Source organism: Anabrus simplex, chromosome 1, assembly GCF_040414725.1.
Source record: "Anabrus simplex isolate iqAnaSimp1 chromosome 1, ASM4041472v1, whole genome shotgun sequence".
Lineage (NCBI taxonomy): Eukaryota > Metazoa > Arthropoda > Insecta > Orthoptera > Tettigoniidae > Anabrus > Anabrus simplex.
In genome coordinates, this window is record NC_090265.1 from 1305375077 (window position 1) to 1305395079 (window position 20003).

At 37.1% G+C, this 20003-nt stretch overlaps 1 protein-coding gene across 1 annotated transcript in view; it reads right to left on the reverse strand.

The window, feature by feature from the left end:
- para (paralytic) overlaps window positions 1-20003 on the reverse strand; it is a 947817-nt gene that overhangs the window by 428895 nt on the left and 498919 nt on the right. The window contains exon 17 of the mRNA XM_067137715.2: window positions 3801-4054. Within this exon, the coding sequence (XP_066993816.2) occupies window positions 3801-4054 (254 nt within the window). The remainder of the gene's footprint in view (window positions 1-3800; window positions 4055-20003) is intronic.

Consider the following 20003-nt stretch of genomic DNA (forward strand, 5'->3'; position numbering starts at 1 on the left):
CAGATGGCTTGTTAATCTGGGGAGGACCGGGCGAGTTGGCCGTGCGCGTAGAGGCGCGCGGCTGTGAGCTTGCATCCGGGAGATAGTAGGTTCGAATCCCACTATCGGCAGCCCTGAAAATGGTTTTCCGTGGTTTCCCATTTTCACACCAGGCAAATGCTGGGGCTGTACCTTAATTAAGGCCATGGCCTCTTCCTTCCAACTCCTAGGCCTTTCCTGTCCCATCGTCGCCATAAGACGTATCTGTGTCGGTGCGACGTAAAGCCCATAGCAAGAAGAAAGAATCTGGGGAGGAAGAAAAGGGAGAGGATATCCAGACGTATGGGAACATGAGGTGGAACAATATGGAATGAAATTTTATGACGAAAAGAGCAAGATCATGGTCACAACTAGAAATAAGGAGAGACCAATGACTTGCAATTCAATACGGATCAGAACCATGAAGTTTATAACCTATGATACAGCTTAGGAAGGTGGGCAATATCATAGAGGAAAGTGGAATAAATTATAAGGAGATAATCAAGCATGGAAGACAAACAGAAAGTTTTCCTGAAAAGTGTCAGAAGCCTGGTTTGACCTTTGCTGATGACAAAGCACTCCTCTTTGGCGGTATGGAGACTGCCTTAGAACAAACCTATCTTCTAAAAAAAAAAATAGCAGGAAAAGTTGGACTTTAGATATCTTTTGAGAACACTAAATTCATGACCATTATTAGGGATTCACCCACAGAAAAAAAAAAAAAAAAACAGAGTACAGGAAAATCAACAAGGTTAATAAGTTTAAATATATACAAGAAATAATTCAGGTTGATGGACTTGATAAAGAAGAAAACAGATCAAGGAAAAGAAAACTGGAACTAGCATACCAACTCACTAAAGATACCTACAATATGAAGAATATGTCAAGAAAAACTAAAATCAAACACTACAAGACAGTAATCAAACCAGAGAGTCCGTATGCAAGCATGGATCCAAGGATTAAAAAAAAAAATATGACAGAGATTGGATGACAGATGATATAATACAAGACAGAAGAGTTTTCAAAGATTGATGCAAAATTTCATGGGTTTCCAGGAGAAGGAGAAGAGGAAAGGTAATAATAACATTTGGACACAAGAGAGGAGGAAACACCAAAGTGAAAGGATGAAGAACTGTTGGAAGTTAACAAGAGAAGGGTCAAGATGAATGAACAGGGTTACTTTCCGTGGTCCTTAGATGGCCAAAATCAAAAAGAAGAAGAAGCGTTTGTTCTTAAGTACATTAAAATTGCTATGAAATGAATTAATGTTTTCAATTGCTGCTTGATTCTGTAGATTTCCCAAATGAGTAACTCTGTGGTCCTTTACATACTTCACACTTTCTTGTTTTATGTTGTTCTGCTACTACAGTATATTATTACATACTGGACTCAAACCATTCACATCGTCCACTGACTACCTGGATACAGCTGTAACAATTTGGTATAGCATCTTTACTTTTTCAATCAAACAATTTAGGCACTTTTAAATCTTCTAGATGTTCTAAGAACTTGTTCTGAGGAATACAATCATATGATTTTTTGATATCCAAGGACACCATCACAAGATTCTATTCATGTTCCCAATACTACTCTATTAACATTCTCATAGCAAAAATGAGATCCAAAGATACGAAAATCAAGTAGAATTAAAATGGGAAATTTGAAAGAGAAGTAAGATGTAGGTGAAGGAGGAAACTGGAATTAATTTTGGGGAAGGTCTGAGGGTTGGAAAAAAAAAAAAAAGAGAGAAAGTAGCGCCTGTAAGGTCGGCAACCCACATATAAGGATTCAATGACCTACTTTTAAACTAGCTGACATAGAGTCCCACCTGTAATTAAGACAGCTGGGAGAATGGCTCCAGTGGACAGTGAGGTCAGACGACTGCTCGCTTCTTTCCTGAAATCAAGCCATTCTGAAAATTGAGTTTAAGCCTGGTATTCTGGGTGCCTTCCACATATCTGAACTATGTTGATAAAATACTTGAGATTTTCCATTTTGCATGCTCACCAATGCTGCTTCTGAGCCACATTTATAGGTTTGGGGCTTTATGGCTTGCATCTACTCTGCCATCTCTGGCACTGCTGATGTCAACATCACTATTTAAAGGTATGTTTGTAAGATTCACAATTTCTTCTCTAATTTCTTCCTCTGTCCTTACCATATTATCACCACCTAAAACCAACATATTCCAACATTCACTCCACTTCTTTACTACCTCATGTAGCTAGTTTCATTTGAGGGTCTTCCTGTATCTTGGTAGTAAAGCAATTCCAGCACTTGTCCATTTCCTCCTGCATTAGTTGTTTAGCAGTCAGATTCTTGATTCAATTCTATTTTTTTTTACAACTGGCTTTACTTTGCACCAACACAGATAGGTCTTATGGTAACGATGGGGTAGGAAAGGGCTAAGAGTTAAAAGGAAGCGGCTGAGGCCTTAATTAAGGTACAGCCCCAGCTTGCCTGGTGTGAAAATGGGAAACCATGGAAAACCATCTTCAAGGCTGCCAACAGTGGGGTTCGAACCATCTATTTCCCGGATGCAATCTCACAGCTGCGCGCCCCTAACTGCGCAGCTAACTCGCCCAGTGATTCAATTCTATTAAAGCGCTAGTTATTCAACTTCATCATTAAATACATTTCCACTTTTCTGTACTTTTGTGATCTAATTTTCTCTTCAGTATCTCTCTTTGTTTGTTTGTTTGTTTGTTTGTTTGTTTCTTTCTTTCTTTCTTTCTTTCTTTTCCTGCTGTCTTCACAATGGTGTTTCCTTTCCTGTGTAAAACTTATTTTTCCAGATTTTGCTTTGATTTCTGATACAAAGGTTTCTTAGAATGAATTCCATTCTTCCTCTATGGCTCTTTCTCATTTTTGGCTAATATGGATATGATCCTACTTGGTACTCTGTTTCTTTTCCAGGTATTTCAACAGCCATTTAATTGTGTCAGTCTGTTGGTACATGGACCTTTCTGAGATCCATGATTAATAGCCAATGGTAGCTATCTAGACATTTGTTTGGAATACTTTGAACATTTATATCAAACCACCTAGATTACTGGCCAGTTGTATAGTCTATTAAAGTTTTAATCTGCCCATGCCAGCTATTCCCAATTATTTTATAAATGTCTCTCTTTCGATACCAAATATTCCATATCGTTAAGTTATTTTGTACACAGAAATCTACCAGGAACACTCCTTCAGAGTTCCTCTTCTCACAGCCATGTGGTCCAATGATGATTTCACAACCCTGTCTCTCTCGGCCAACTTGAGCATTCAGCTCCTCTGTTATTTGGTCCTTTAGATTAGGAAGTACAAAATGAAAACTGCTATAAATGATAGGTACTGTTATGAAATAGTTAAGGAAGTATGGGGAAAGGAGGTATGACACAGCAAAACATACTACGAGTAAAAAAGAAAAGTTTCATTAAATATATGCTAATGAAGAGGAAATGGAAAAAGCTAATTAAGCAAAAATGTTAGAAATAAAGACTACAGTTGATTGAGATATAGAAATAAGTAGAAAATATATGATAAACATGAAGGAATATGTGAATGAAAGGGGTAAAAAGAAATGTGAATAACAAAACATGTGAAAGACTTGAAGCAATATTCTGAATACCATAGAAGTAGCTAGTAGGATGTGTAACTTGTAACACTATTTTGAAAGCAAACAAACATTAGACCTAAAGACAAATTTGTAAAATAGTATGTTTATAATGATTACAGTTGTCATATGTTACTAAACATCCATTCCTCTTCTAGTACATAAGATAAAAACAACTTACATAGTTGCCACTCTTGAGTGCTTTCTCCATGTCCTTGTTCATATCATGGTGATCCAGCGCCATGAAGAGTGTGTTGACCACAATACACAAGGTGATAAACAGTTCAACAAATGGGTCAAATACTAGGAGAGCAACGTACTCCTGGAATTTGAGCCACAGCCAACAGCAATCCCACACACAGAAGATGTCGATACCACGCAGACAAAGAGCTAGCAGCTTCTCTTTAAGAGCAGGACCCTCATCATCGTCATCGTCTGTTGGAAAATGATAAATGGAGACTGTGCAATGCTTTAGTATCGTATTCTTGCAATAAAACATTCTTTTTTTGGGGAAAGAGTAAATATTATAAGTTACAGTAGGCTGATAATACATTATCAGGATAATCTTTTTAGATGGTAGTGACAATCCTAGCAATGCACACAACATTTTTTCACTGATCAGAAAAGAAGGAAAAAAAATTCATTTAAACTGTTAAAAAACTAGATTTTGGCACCTTGTAAAGATAATTTTAGTTAATTACAATGTTGTAATGACAGGCTTTATAGTGTGATCCTAATCTGCTGTAAAGTTTGGGGATTCTATAAACTATTTGGTTACATTGCCACATGTTTAAGATGAGTTTCATAATGACAAGTTTTTCTTTTTCCTATTATCACCCTGATTCTTACTATTGGAGGATGTGTAATCTTAAGTTCAACATTGGCTTCTATGCTCACAACCAACATCTTATTACATATGCACAAATAAATTTTTTCTTATTTTGGCTCTATTTAAAATCTACGCCATCTCATTCCAACTCACTGTTGCATCTCTCCTAAAGACATGACACAATTAATATATTACAAGGCAATTAATGTCATGCCCTTAAATCAAGAGCATTGAGAAAATAGTTTATACTTTTATTTAATCACAGGTCTCAACTAAAAATAGAAACAAAATTGTTTGAATATTAGTACCAAACAATATCAGACTACTGTGTATATTATCTGTCATCAGTAGCAACACAGCTGTCCAGCACCATTGCTTGATTTCTAGTCAGGTCAAGGGATTTAAATCCTAAACGGTTAATTCCCTTGGCTTACATACTGGGTGCTTGTGCTGTTTTCAACATCCCTACAACTCACACACCACACACAACATTATCCTCCACCACACTGACATGCAGTTTCTCATACACTTCAGATGCTACCCACCCTTGTTGAAGGGTGTGCCTTACGAAGGCTGCACCGAGCAAGTGGCTGAATTTTGAGTCATGCATCTATCAGCTTGCATTCGGGAGATAGTGGGTTTGAATCCCACCGTCGGGAGCCCTCAAGATTGTCCTCCATGGTTTCCCATTTACACACCATGGGAAATTCCGAGGCTGTATCCATTTTAATGAAGGCCAGTGTCACTTCCTTCCCACTCCTGGCCCTTTCCTATTCCATCGTTGCTATAAGACATCTGTGTCAGTGTGGTGTAAAGCAGATTGTATAGAAATAAAAAATTTAAAAAGGCCGCATCAGGCTAGCAATGCCACACAAAATAATAATAATAATAATAATAATATCTATCAAAGTTTGGAGATCATTCTGTCATTCTGAGGTTTAAATTTAGAAACAATATTATTGATTGCTACCTGGGAAACTGATTACCTCGGATCGAGTAAGGGTAAAGTGGTTCTTTTTGGTTCACATGAAAGAAAGAAAAAAGGACTAATTATCACATGAAGCTACAATAATTTTAATCTTATAATCTTCATCCTCCCAACCTGACAATAACTCATCTACCAACATATGAAGGTTGCAATTTTAATATAGGAGCTATTAAATTGCTACAAATAAAGGATAGACACCTCTTTCAAGGTATTAAAGCTCTTCATGTTAACATTAGCATTCTGTGAAACTTGTTGGCTAATGTAGAAATTACAGTATATCACTGGCAGTGCTTGTTCAGCTGATTGCTAGAATGGAGTAGTCTACTGCCTGAAGGATGTCTAGAGTTGAATATTTAGCTTTCACAGCTGCACTGTATGTCAAATAGACTTTTATAGCTTGTTATAATGTTACATGCCAAAGAGATGTAAAGTGCATTACAAAAATAAGCCAACAGAACACACATGGGAACCAACCCAAAAATCTTTAATTTCACATTCAGTGCTCTACCCATAGAGCTACAGTGTCCATTTCACAATTTTCTTTCTGTATTTAACATCTCTTTGGCATGTATACTTATCAAAATGTAATAAACCGAGAGTCTGACGAAGTTTGACAATGCTGTAAAGTTTTTCTCCATCTTAGAGATCAAGTTGAAGCTACAGTAGCTTAGATAAGGAGGATGAGAGAGCAAATCTTAGCTCCATTGATTAAACAACACAAGCACAGCTTCTGCAACATATGTTCAGGGCATTGTCATGATAAATGATAGGTGGGATACACGTAATTTTTGGAAAATAATCTGTGACTAGCTTTTGCCTCTTCACTTAAAGTCAAAGATAAACCAAATAATAGTACGTCCAGTTGCACATATATGGAACTGATTGCCAACTGTCCAATGAAAGCACTGAATGCCAATTTCATGCCAAAGAGCTGCAAATGCTCCAATGGTCGATAGACACCTCCTTGGCTTGAGGCCAAACAACATCAAAGACAAAGCAAAATAGCATTTAATGACACGAAGATCACACCCTGCACCTGTGAGACAGTGCTAAGCAGAAGAAGAATAATAATCTTATGACTTGCTTTGGGAGACACATTTAACCCTTCAGCCATTTTAAAATTCTCAAGCACATGCGTCGGCACATGTTACAAAGTGGTGTTTGAGTTTAGATGATGTGCTATGGTTTAAGCTCCTGTGATGTTCATGTTGCTTGTCTGTGACTAGTTTAGAGAAAAAAAGGAAAAAGATACGAACACTTAACCTATCAACTATTACACACCACAACTCTCAAGCACACGTTACACAGGCACATGTTTAGTGGTAGATTTTTGTCAATGTCCTGTAATGAATATCACACAAGGCTTATGATTACATTAAAGGGCATGAGAACTTTTAAACGGGTAACTAATCTGTATCTAGAATAGTTAAATGGTCACAAATATTAAAATTCCAACCCTCTTAAATCGGTCAAGAAATAAGATATCAGTGTGATAAGTTTGTAATTTCCAACAAAGGAGATCTATTACTTCATTAACAGTTGATTAATTAGAATTATATCCAAAATTTCAGTTACAAATGATACTTTTTGTGCTATTTACGGTGTGTGCAATCATCTATTTTAATAAGCCTGTTAGCATTATTATTCATTAACTTCATCCATAGGAAGAATTGTGTTATTATATAAGATTATTTTTTCCTTCCATGTCTAAGAAAATATTCATATGTTTGTCTTTCTTCAATGTAAGCTATCTTCTGCCCTGACCATAACAAGACATGGAAAGTAAGTTGTGAATACTCCTAAATGAAAGTAAAAAAGTACATATGTGCATTGCTTTAAGACTAAACTGTCGACATCCATCTTTTGCTTACCTCAATCATATTGAAAACCTATCATGTTTGATGGTAGATACAGGCGTAAATAACAGCCAAAACATATACAGTATATAAAGCAAGCAATTATAAATATGAAAAAGGGTTCCAACAAGATGGAGGCAGCATTCCTGAGATTAACATTTCTGGAATTATTTCATATCAAAATATTAATAAACAAACCTATGAAGTGTTCTGCTCTTGCAAAAAGCTTGCTAGGTGTCAAAAGTTATTTTCTAATAATAATTTAAATTTAAAAGCAGACCTATGCAAAATGCAGTGCAAGTTATAAAGATATTTTCTAACATTAAAGCATATTCAAATGAAAGAGGCAGAAAATAGAAAATGCATAGTGACATACAGGCTTCAGCAGCTGGCACAATTTCTATCCTCGCCACTAGATGGGGCATTCATTCATTTTAGTCCTGACCGGGTTGAATGACTGGAAACAAACTGTGGATTTTCATTTTTCAAAAATAGTACAATACTTTACCTAAATATTGCCAGAAAATATGACTTCTTTTCTGTTCCCTCTGAAATATATTCATATATTAATCCTTTGTAGAACTGTTTAGGAATATTAAAAATCTGCACAAACCACCAAAATCACTTCAATTTCAACTACGCTTTGACAAAAGGACTCAGTATGGATTGCTATGAGTGGAAGGAGCCAAACTGTTGTAATTCAAAATGATTAGCATTTCACATCATCAATCAAGGAGTTCTGTTCAAGGAATACCATATTGTCTGAAGTGTTTTATATACTGCATATCTTATACATGAGCAATCGTAATAGGTAAGACAAAGTGTTCCCCATTATAAAGACTCCAGCTTCTTATATTACTTATTGCTGGTCAAAATGTATATCAACCATTCAAATGTTGGCATTAATGCTTTCACGGCCTGTACTTATAAACATGATATTGTATAGGCTTTTGGGCTTGTGCTGTGTCAAGAAAATAAGGTGAAATTCTTAACGTTTCGCAGAAAACTGTGCTCTGCGTCCTCAGAAGAATTCTCGACTGTCCACGAGAAATGCTTCTTAAACAATGACACTTTTGAATTTGGAATGTTATAATAGAAGTAGAAGTGGAAATTCACCACCAGATGGCACCCAGGATGTGGCACAACGCTAGCGTTGGAAGCGGAAGCTGACCGAACCATTACAATCAGACTAAGCGGTTCACATAACATGTTTGCGTAACATATGACAGGTGTAAGACATAGACATAAGCCTGGAATGAAACATATGGTGACAAGGAACGTACGAATTTGGAAAACACCAAAACGAAATAACAATAGTGAAGGGGCGGGGAAGGGAACTACCTACGTAAATTCTTAATGGCTGGCAACCAGGTATTACTTAATTGATAGCCGGTGTTCCTGTTGAAATTGTTAGGATTTCTATGTATTTCCACAGCTTCACGTATAATCCTGGACCTGTAGTGTCTAGTGTGCGTAAGAGCTCGAGCATCTTGGAACATGACATCATGACGCGACGATAGAGCGTGCTCAGCTATTGCCGATTTATTAGGTTGGTTGAGACAAATATTACGTTCATGTTCTTTGATAAGGGTACCAATGGACCGGCATGTTTGGCTGATGTATACTTTACCGCACATACAGGGAATTTCATATACACCAGGATGGAGATAGACACGCTCAAAGTTGCGTTTAAGGGTAATGGTTACAGCGATTTGCAGATTCATAGAGCCCTACATCTCAGAGAAACGACCAAGCAAATCTCACAGAAGGAAGAAGTGAAGGGAACTGCCTACTTGCCTTACATTCACAACACCATACATCGAATTGCCAAGGTCCTCTGCAAACACAATATAAAAACCGTGTTTGGCACCGCCACTAAAATTGCTCACAGTCTGAGTAAAACCAAGGACAAATTGTCCCCACTTTTACATCCTGGGGTATACAAAATTCCCTGTACGCGCGGTAAAGTATACATCAGCCAAACATGCCGGTCCATTGGTACCCGTACCAAAGAACATGAACGTAATATTCGTCTCAACCAACCTGACAAATCAGCAATAGCTGAGCACGCTCTATCGTCGGGTCATGATGTCAAGTTCCAAGATGCTCGAGCTCTTACTCACACTAGACACTACAGGTCCAGGATTATACGGGAAGCTGTGGAAATACGTAGAAATCCTAACAATTTCAAGAGGGACACCGGCTATCAATTAAGTAATACCTGGTTGCCAGCCATTAAGAATTTACGTAGGTAGTTCCCTTCACTACTGTTATTTCGTCTCGGTGTTTTCCAAATTCGTACGTTCCTCGTCGCCAGATGTTTCATTCCAGGCTTATGCCTATGTCTTACACTTGTCATATGTTACGCAAACACGTTATGTGAACTGCTTAGTCCGATTGTGATGGTTCGGTCAGCTTCCGCTTCCAACGCTAGCATTGTGCCACTTCCTGGGTGCCATCTGGTGGTGAATGAACGTACCATTTCCACTTCTACTTCTATTATAACGTTCCAAATTCAAAAGTGTCATTGTTTAAGAAGTCTTTCTCGTGGACAGTCGAGAATTCTTCTGAGGACGCAGAGCACAGTTTTCTACGAAACATTAAGAATTTCACCTTATTTTCTTGACACGGCACAAGCCCAAAAGCCTATACAAAACCATTCACATGTTTTCCTATTTGCAGATATTGCTAACATCAACAAAAGCACCACATAGGTATGGAATTTTAATTATATTAAGAAAATATTAACAATAAAACATGATGAACTGTAACGGGCAGTCAAATGAAAACCAAACACCTGCCATAACACACATACCACATGAGAGGTGGCAACACTGTTGTTACATATTGATACTGCCAATGCTGTGGTAAGAGAACTGCATAGTTGAAACTCACAGGTGCATGTAATTGTTGGGTTATGTCTTTGTTATTGCATTGATTGGTCTAGTGTTCTCATCCAGCTGTAGAAATGGAAGCAAGCAAAGAAGAGCAGAGAAGTGTGGTCTGTTTTCTGGTGGCTGAGGGTGCTGGAATACACAAAACTCACCATCGCAGGTCTGCTGTGTATGGCAAACACTGCATGTCCATGATGAGCATGCATGAGTGGCACAGGAGAGTCCGAGAAGGGCGCACATCACTGCAAGATGATGCGCGCCCAGCACAGGCCCATCGAGCCATTACTCCTGATGTGATAGGGGGATTGATAGCCTCATTCGGGAAAACCGATGAATCACAGAGGAAGAAATTCATGTTCAGGTTGGCATTAGTCATGACTCTGTGCATACCATTAACAAAGATCACTTGCATTTCTGCAAAATATGCACGCAGTAGGTTCCACGTCAAGTGACAGAGGGACAAGAAAATTGACAGAATGGCGTGATGTCCGAGTAATCTGCAGTGGTACCACAAGGAAGAGTATGCATTTCTGTCCCATATCATTACAGGGGATGAAACATTGTGCCACTATTTCAAGCTCAAGAGCAAACACCAAAAACAAACAATGGAAATATTGCAATTCTCCCTTGCCAAAGAAATCCAAAGCTGTTCACACAAGTTCTGGTAAAGCCATGATGACTTTAAATGCAGGGGCCCTTTGCTTGTCAACTTCCTTGAGTGTGGAACCATAATCAATGCGCAGCGCTATGAAGACACTTTGCAGAAACTGCAAGGTGCCATAAAGTCAAAACACCCTGGAATGCTGTCGGATGGAGTCATCCTTGTCTCCATACTTCCAATCTGGCAAAATCTACATTTCAGTGATTTGGTTAGGAAACACTTCAACATCCTCCATACAGCCCGGATCTTTCACCTTGCGATTTTCACATTTTTGGCGATCTGAAGAAAGACATTTGTGGACGTTGCTTGTGGATCTGTCAGCAACCTACCTCTTTTTACAAAACTGGAGTTGATTGTCTTGTCTCTCAGAGGGATAAATGTACTAATGCTTTTGGTAATTACTTTTGAATAAAACCATTCCATGGTCACGTTGTAGTGGGTGTTCGGTTTTCATTTGACAGCCCCGTATATATTGATTTACTTGAATTTTAACATTACTGTAATTGTTCATATTACATTACAAATCATTCAGACAAGGATTTTTATTTTTATTTTGATCTAAGCTATCATCATCATCACTAATAAATTAACTGACACACATTTCTGAGTATCGTGATCCCCCTGGTTTTGTCTTTGCTGGTCTTATCTCTGCTGTAGCATCACCATCCCAGACATTCTTCGGTTTTCCGCAGGGCATATTGGAAAGATAAACTGGTGATAATCTTCACTTGTCTGGTTGCAGTCCTTTCCTGGGGTCTACTGCCCTTAACTTCCTTTTCCATGATCAACTTCTCTAGATTTTCTGCAGGTCATTTCACAATGTGCCCACAGGAATTAAGTACTCTTTCACTGATATGAGAAGAAAGGCATTTTAAAATCTTTAGTTCCTGAAAAATGGATGCACTGGTTTTTCTTGCAGTCCAAGAGACACATAGCATTCTACAACAGCACCACATTTCAAAGGCATTGATACATTTTCTGTCTAAAGCCTTTACGGTCCAGGTCTCACAGCCATATGAGAAAAAAGAGAATACAAGGGTTTCAATGAGACGGACTTTTGTATTATTAGCAATTCCTCTGTGTTCATTAATTTCATCATAGTGGCTCATCCTAACAAAATCATTCTCCTTCTCTCTTTCTCAGAACTTACTATATCACTGATCGTTGACCCAAAGTATAGAAAGTCATGCACTACCTCCAGTTCTTTCAAGCAGCCTTTGCTGCATTATTATTCACCATGAGTTTAGACTTGCTGAGTTGAGCTCCAGTCCTTACTCAAGACTCACATTCTTCACTCTTGTTCATATATCTGAAAGCAATTGCTCACTGATGGCAAGTCGGGGGGTGTCATCAGCAAACTGCAAGTTGTTAATTTTTCTCCTACCAATTGATGAGATGCCTCCAACCCAACCAACGAAAGCCTTCTTTCTGATATACTATCCGTAGACATTGTAAAGTTGAAGGGATAAGATGCAGCCTTGTCTGATGCCACGTGACACACTGAAGTATTCTGGGATCTCACTATCTACATTCACAGCTGCAGTGCTGCAGTCATATACACTTTTCATCAGTGATATAAGAGTAGGTGGGACACCAAATCCATCTAGCACGATCCACAATATTTCCCAAGCAACACAGTCGAAGGTCTTTTTGTAGCTGAGGAAGCAGACTAAGACAAGAACACAAAACTTTCAAGCTTTCTCTGTTATTTACCTCAAGTTTAGAACATGGTCACATGATCTTTTATCCGAGACAAATCCAGCTTGTTCCTTGGATATCTGAGGTTCCATGTAGAGTTTTAGGTGCTGATTTAAGATGTAGGAGAGAATTTTACAGGCATATAGTTTTTGACCAAGTCTTTCTTGTGCAGTGGAATGTGTTGTCCAATCAGCCAGCCATTCTCCATTACTCCATATTATATTGCACAATGAATGAAACACGCCCATCCCATCCTCCCCATCCTTTTAATCATCTCCACAGTGATATTATCCGCACCTGGAGCTTTGTTGTTCTTTAGACGTTTAATGGCATTCTCAGTTTCACTGCACAGAACTGCAGGTTCCACTTCATGGTACACTATTGCCCTTCCATCTGAGGCATTGTTATTACCTTCTGAATATAAATTTTAACAATATTGCCTCCACCTGTCAATGGCTGCTATCTTGTCTCTAATGAGGATGCCATTTCTCAACATCTACCACCCAAGTGCAAGATTTAAACTTATGAGTGATGCTGGACACATTCTTGAATAGTTCTCTTGCTTGGCTGGAGTTTTGATGTTTATCTACATCAGCACACACACTTTTTTTAGGAACTGTGACATATCTGTCCTGCAATTTCACTGTATCTCCTGGCACAGGAGCCTGTATTTTTATTCTTGTAGAGTGGTTTGGATGCCATTTTTCTTCAGAATTCACCTCTCTTCAATCAGCTGCAGAGTGGTGTGCAATAACTGAGGTTGTTTTGCAGTGAGCAACAACTTTGCGGACTCTAATGGCAGATGAGTGAAGAATTTATTTTATTCTATCCCAAGTATGGAATACTATTTCAATTTCATCTGAATGAAAATTCATGGAGTTTTGGTCTATTTATTCTCTAAGTTCTTGAAGGGATTTGTGATCTGTAAGTCCTACCTGCTTCTCATACCTTCTTTCGACGGCTTGGAGTTTGATAAACAGTATCATGACTAATATATTAAGACTTTGGATTTGGTTTCATAGTACCGGTACTATTAAGTATTGTATTATTAATAAAATTTTTTAAAGAATGCTCTAAAGATGTCTGGCAGAGGCACTTGAAGGAATACTTGTGTTTAGTTGTAAGAACTTCCCCAGCAGTGATGAATTTTGTTGAATATGTTTAATGTTTTTCAAAGTACTCTAGAGGTACGGAAGTATCTCATCTAGCTTTGGTGAAGTTATAGGCTCTGCAGGAGTAGAACTGAAGTAAGTATCTTTATCATCAATTAAATTATCCCTGTTTCTGCTTCCATACAATTAATATTGATTACTAAAATTTAATGATTACCATACTATAATGTAAAGACTGCAATTTTATTTCAAGAATTAAATTACAAGTAAAAATGGCATTTTGTAAAAAGTAACAATTACAAGTAAAAGTTACTAAAAGAAGTATTCACTACAAGTAATTCAATTACTTTTACTCAATTACTTCCCAACTCTGGTTATACATTAATGAGTGAGTGCCATATTAGTGAGGTTATGTTAAATTTATATGCCACCATATTAGTAAGAAAGAAGCCCCTACAAAGGAAGAAATTACACAGAAGAGGACATCTGAATGAGTCCTCAGAATATCAAAATGTTATCAGTGGAACATTTCTTAAGAGTACAATCATATTTTTATCTAAAGCACACAAAATTATTTGAAGAATGGCTAAAAGTATATTTTCTTGAAAAAAAATTCTAATCTTCACATTATATATAATCATCACATTATAGTATTCAATATAAATTGCATGGAAGCAGAACCAGGAATAATAAAAGTGATGATAAAGATACCTAACCTTTTCAGTTCTACTGCTAAAGAACTAGTAGCTTCACCAAAGCAGGGTGAGGTACTTCCTTACCTCTCCAGTACTTCAAAAGACATCAAACTAATCCACCAATATCCATCACTGCTGGGGAAGTTCTTACAATTAAACACAAGGAATCCTTTAAGTATCCGAGCATCTTTTCAGCAAATGCAAAGACGTACTTTCGCTCAAGAGGTTGAGGCTTAGGGATGGGAATTTTAGGACCAATAATTATGTCAAATAAATGGCAAATTATTTGCTAAAAGTCACAAACTAAATATTACAAGAGTGACAAAAAAAGAAGTAACATCTTTTTCATTGCAAATTTTAATATTATTGCAAGAACATACAAAAATTTAAAAAAAAAAAAAAAAACAGGCAGTTGCTTACTTACAACTGATGTTCTGCAAAGTAATTGTAATTATAATTTTACTGATTACTTGTTGAAAAAGTAATTTGCAATTGTGTAAAATATTTTTCAGGTATGTGTCATTCAGCCCAATGACTTTTTCCCTGTATTTTCACTTGGTATGAATAGAGACCTATGAGAAGCATGGATTGCAGTTATAATAGCATGAGTTTCGATGTTAAAATCTGATGAAAGAAACTATAAGATTTCCACACTAGCCGTATACACTTTCTTCATGCTGATGTACCCATCTTTTGTTAAAAACCTTTCTTCATACCCAAAATACTAACCATGCATCTTGCAGAATGTATGCAGTTCTACTCACTTCAATTTTGAGAGTCAACAACTAACCAATGCAATAATATCACTTATCAGGCCTAATATTGATAAAAGTATATGAATATTTGGAAAGTTGTGGAGAGTGCCGTGTAACCAAAAATTTATTGCTTTTGTAGTATGGAAGATTTTTCATCCTTTAAAATGTAAGTGAATTTAATACCAAAGATGAAAGCAAAATAATACCAGTCACACTGCTCTGATAAGTACATTACTGTATAAAGAAAGCAATTGATTAACTTACTAAAAACACAAATGGTCTTCAGAAATATGTTATATTATTAATCAGCTGAAACCTCACTATTTTGTATTCTACTTTATAAATAATGTGAGCTAATCAAGTCACCAGAAATGTTGAAAGTATAACCAGCCATACTGTAGCAGAAATTATAATTAATCTTACAGCTGCTATAACTGACAAAAACAAGCGACTAGTATCATCAAAAAGTACATTTCAGCTCCATTTACTGGTATCTGTAAAGAAAACAAACAAAGAACTGATCTACAAGGTACTACACACAGGATGAATTTAAATACAGAAAAGAGATACATTAATAACTGAAAAGTCGCTCTTTGTCCTTTCCTTATTATTTAGATAAGCTGAGAATGTAATGTATCAGATCTTCCAAATTTCATTACACTTAGGTCAACAACTTTTATTTCTCAAACTGTAGCATTCTTCAAGGGAAAGAAAGCACCTGTAAGATCCTCTCTTCAAGCACTGAAGTTATTATGCTTCTACGCATCTGACTAAGAAAATACTAATTAACAAGTCTAATAGTAATTCAATATTCTGTAACCTATCTGATTCTTTATCCCCTCAATGGTCAGTTCTGTAAGGTATAGTAACCACGTAGCTTTACATCACATGGCCCCATCATCAAAGTCAATTAGTGTGTAGCCCTACAGGCTTTTACTTCTCAGTTATAAGTAGCATCCTCCAGTCAATGTAATTTTCAGTTTATATCAGAAAATTTTAAGAAAGTTTCAATCAATCAATCAATCAATCAATCAATCAATCAATCAATCAATCAATCAATCAATCAATCAATCAATCAATCAATTGACCAATCAATCAATCGATCAATCAATCAATCAATCAGTCAATCAATCAAATTCTAATGTACTCTTCAGAGTAATTTTCCAAAACAGGCCTACAGTTACAGATTTCTACATTAAGAATGGTACCTAATAACCTAAACAGTCAGGCCCAGGAACAAATTTATGGTAGATCACATTTCTTTTCTCTATCAATCTCATTTGCTTTGTGTATTATATCATGACTCTAGCAATAAACTGTGACAATGTGCCCGCACTCTCTTTCTCATATATCTTAAGGCTATCTTACGTCTTAGGACTTTATATTAGTAAAGATGGAACAAATAAGGGTACAAACATTAATCTTTACGGATAGGAAGTTAAGAAGAAGAATAGGAATAAACACGTGTATAAACACAACAACAGTGAATGTTGAGTAACCAAAAGGAGAACAAGAACAAAAGTACAAACTCAGAGGACATAGGTGTATGAATATAAATAAATGAGTCTGGATGTCACCCTCACTCCCTACCCCTAATTAAGCTGGGAATCAGAAATTAATTCATCGGTAGCCAAAAAGAAAACAATAGAGAAAAACTCAGATGGATGAAAGGAAAGCCTATCTATAAGGATGGCAGTGTGAAAAGAAAATGAATGGGGTTGTCCTTGTCCTATTATGTCTTCGTATCAGTCCTTGTTTCTCCTTTTTGTTGTTCCCTTTGCCTATACTGGTCTAGAAAGCCAAGAATAACGGCCGAGAGGATTTGTCGTGCTGACCACACAACACCTCGTAATCTGCAGGCCTTCGGGCTGAGCAGCGGTCTCTTGGTAGGCCAAGGCCCTTCAAGGGCTGTAGTGCCATGGGTTTGGTTTGGTTTGGTTTGGTTTGCCTATACTAGTCTATATGTGTATTTATATTTGCATCTATCACTATCCTCCTTTCTAGCATTTTATCAATGATGATTTAAACTTATGACATTAACCCGCAAGTGGTTGCTAGCTATAAATTCATGTGAGTGTTCCCATGTGAGCATTTTGTTCATGATATAGTCTTATTTTCTTTTCTTAATGTTATGATTCTTAGGGACTACGCTGTACGTGAAATATATATACCTAATACCAGAAATGAAAGGCTATCAACAACAATTAAATGATGGATATTTAATTATTAATCTCATAAAAAGTATCAAATTCCTGTAAAAATCAAATAGTGTACTGTATGTCCATTTGAATTACAGTTTAATCTTGGCAATTACATGTTATAAAATAATAAAGGATATGGTATTTGAATCACTCAACAGAAAACTAAAGAAAAAAGAACTTCTTATCAATACAGAACATTTGTTCTATCTTGAATCACTGATTTTCCACTCTTTCTGTTTTCAGTGTACCCACTGTATATTGATATTACAAAGTTTCTTTGTTCTTTGATTTTTTCCTCTGGGACACAATACACACATCTGTGCTATCACCTGATCATGTCTGTTTTCTGGCAATTGAATTCCAACTATCTTCACCATTGTTTTGCGTAAGTCTACATATTAGGAATGCTTGATCAAATTACTAGAAATGGTTTTGACAGAGCAAGTGCTATGTCTTGAACGTCTTGAATGGTCAGTGCACTCACCTTTAATTCTGAGGGCCACGGTTTCAATTCACAGCCAGGCCAAAGATTTTGATTACATATGGTTAATTCCTATGGCTCAGGGACTGGGTGTATGTATTTGTCTCAACATACTCCACTTTATATTTACACAACAAATCACACTACCTACCACCAAGGAAACACGTAATGGTGAATACATCCCTCCACATAGGGCTGGTGTCAGGAAGGGCATCTGGCTATAAACCATGCCATATCTTCATGTGCAATACAGTTTGCACCCATGACTGCATCAGTGTGAAAATGGAAGAAAAATAAGAAGTCTTAAGAAATATGGTCCTTTCAATCATCTTATTTGTGTTTTCTCAGAAGATTAACTAACTATTTATGCCTCCAGTATTTAGAAGAGAAATGAAAAATTGTTAGAGGCCTCCTGACAATAATCCTAGATCGGGCGAGTTGATCATGCAGTTAGGGGCGCGCGGCTGTGACCTTGCATCCGGGAGATAATGAGTTTGAATCCTTCTGTCGGCAGCCCTGAAGATGGTTTTCCATGGTTTCCCATTTTCACACCAGGCAAATGCTGGAGCTGTACCTTAATTAAGGCCACGGCTGATTCCTTCCAACTCCTAGGCCTTTCCTAACCCATCGTTGCCATAAGACCTATGTGTGTCGGTGTGACGTAAAGCCACTAGCAAAAGAAAAAAGCAATAATCCTAGACACAGAGTATTGCCTTTCAGTTCATCAACTACATTCACTTCCCCTTTCGTCAGGTTATAGGAGTCTCACTTAGTTTACAAAAGGTTATAGGAGGTCACAATTTTCAGCTTCAATAGGGGGAGTGCCTTGTTTATCTTTGTGTAACATGCCAAACGTAGTGGTTCTTTGCTGCAACAAATCTCTAGCTAATGCCACAGAAGTAAAATAAGTGTCTACTCTGATTTTTCTTGTATTCAATGTGGGTGCTATCATTTGCTTTACTACACTTGTAGCATCATTTTTTACTTTATATGGGCAATCTAATTGTTTTCCCATATAAATTTTCCAAATCGAACGTGTAGAATGCACGAGCATCTACTAGAGCTTCAATATTTGTCACACTTGGCAGGTTTGTGAGCAATATGTACTCCAAAGGCAAAGCAAACCTGAAAAGCTTCCCACATCTCATTATAATGTTGAATATTCACCAATCTGACAATTAGACTTACAATGTGAAACACCGAACAAGTTGACCATGTGATTAGGGTTCCACAGCTGTGAGTCTGCATTCAGGAGGTAGTGGGTTTGAATCCCACCATCAGTAGTCCTGAAGATGGTTTCCCATGTTTTCCCATTATCACACCAAGCAAATGCTGGGGCTGTACCTTAAATCAGTCATGACTGCTACCTTCCCAATCCTAGCCCTTTCCCATCCTTCCATCGCCGAAAACGTTCGAGGTGTTAGTGTGACATTAAACAAGTAGGAAAAAAAATGCAAAGCGAAATTCTCGAACACTTTACTAACAACTGCCAGACTGCCAAGTGCCTTACAGTTGGTAAATCTCATAGGGCAAAGAATCACCCTATCTACACTGTAGTTTGAAAACACTCAGAAAATGTTCCACTGCCAAGCCACAGTTCTATATATTTGTATGCTGAACCTAGTTTATACTGGTCATATACAGAAGACTCTGGAAAGCAGACATCTCTCCAATGTTTGTGTCAGTAAAGTTCCCTACGATAGTTTCCATTAATTTTTCTAAGATATATGTTTGTATCATTCACAATATCCTGAATAACTTCAGAAAAATTAATTCCCATGAGTCTATAACAGTTCATGCATCTCTTGCCATCAATTTTATACCAAGAAGATGAATCACTGTATTGCGAAATTGTGGATGAGCGGTAGAGTGTCAGCCTCCGGATCCCATGATAGCGGGTTCAAACCCGGCAGAGGTAGTCAGATTTTTGAAGGGCGGAAAAAAGGCCATTCGACACTCCATGTTGTACGATGTCGGCATGTAAAAGATCTCTGGTGATACATTTGGTATTTACCCGATAAAATTCATTAAATCTCGCATGTTGCAGAGTTTACTTTACTTATTATTATTATTATTATTATTATTATTAGTATTATTATTATTATTATTATTATTACTGTATTGCAGTGTTTATTATATATGCCAGGTCAGGAAGGATGAACTGTCCAGCAGATTTCATTGTCTCTACCTAAATAACAAGCCCTTATGTTGTTT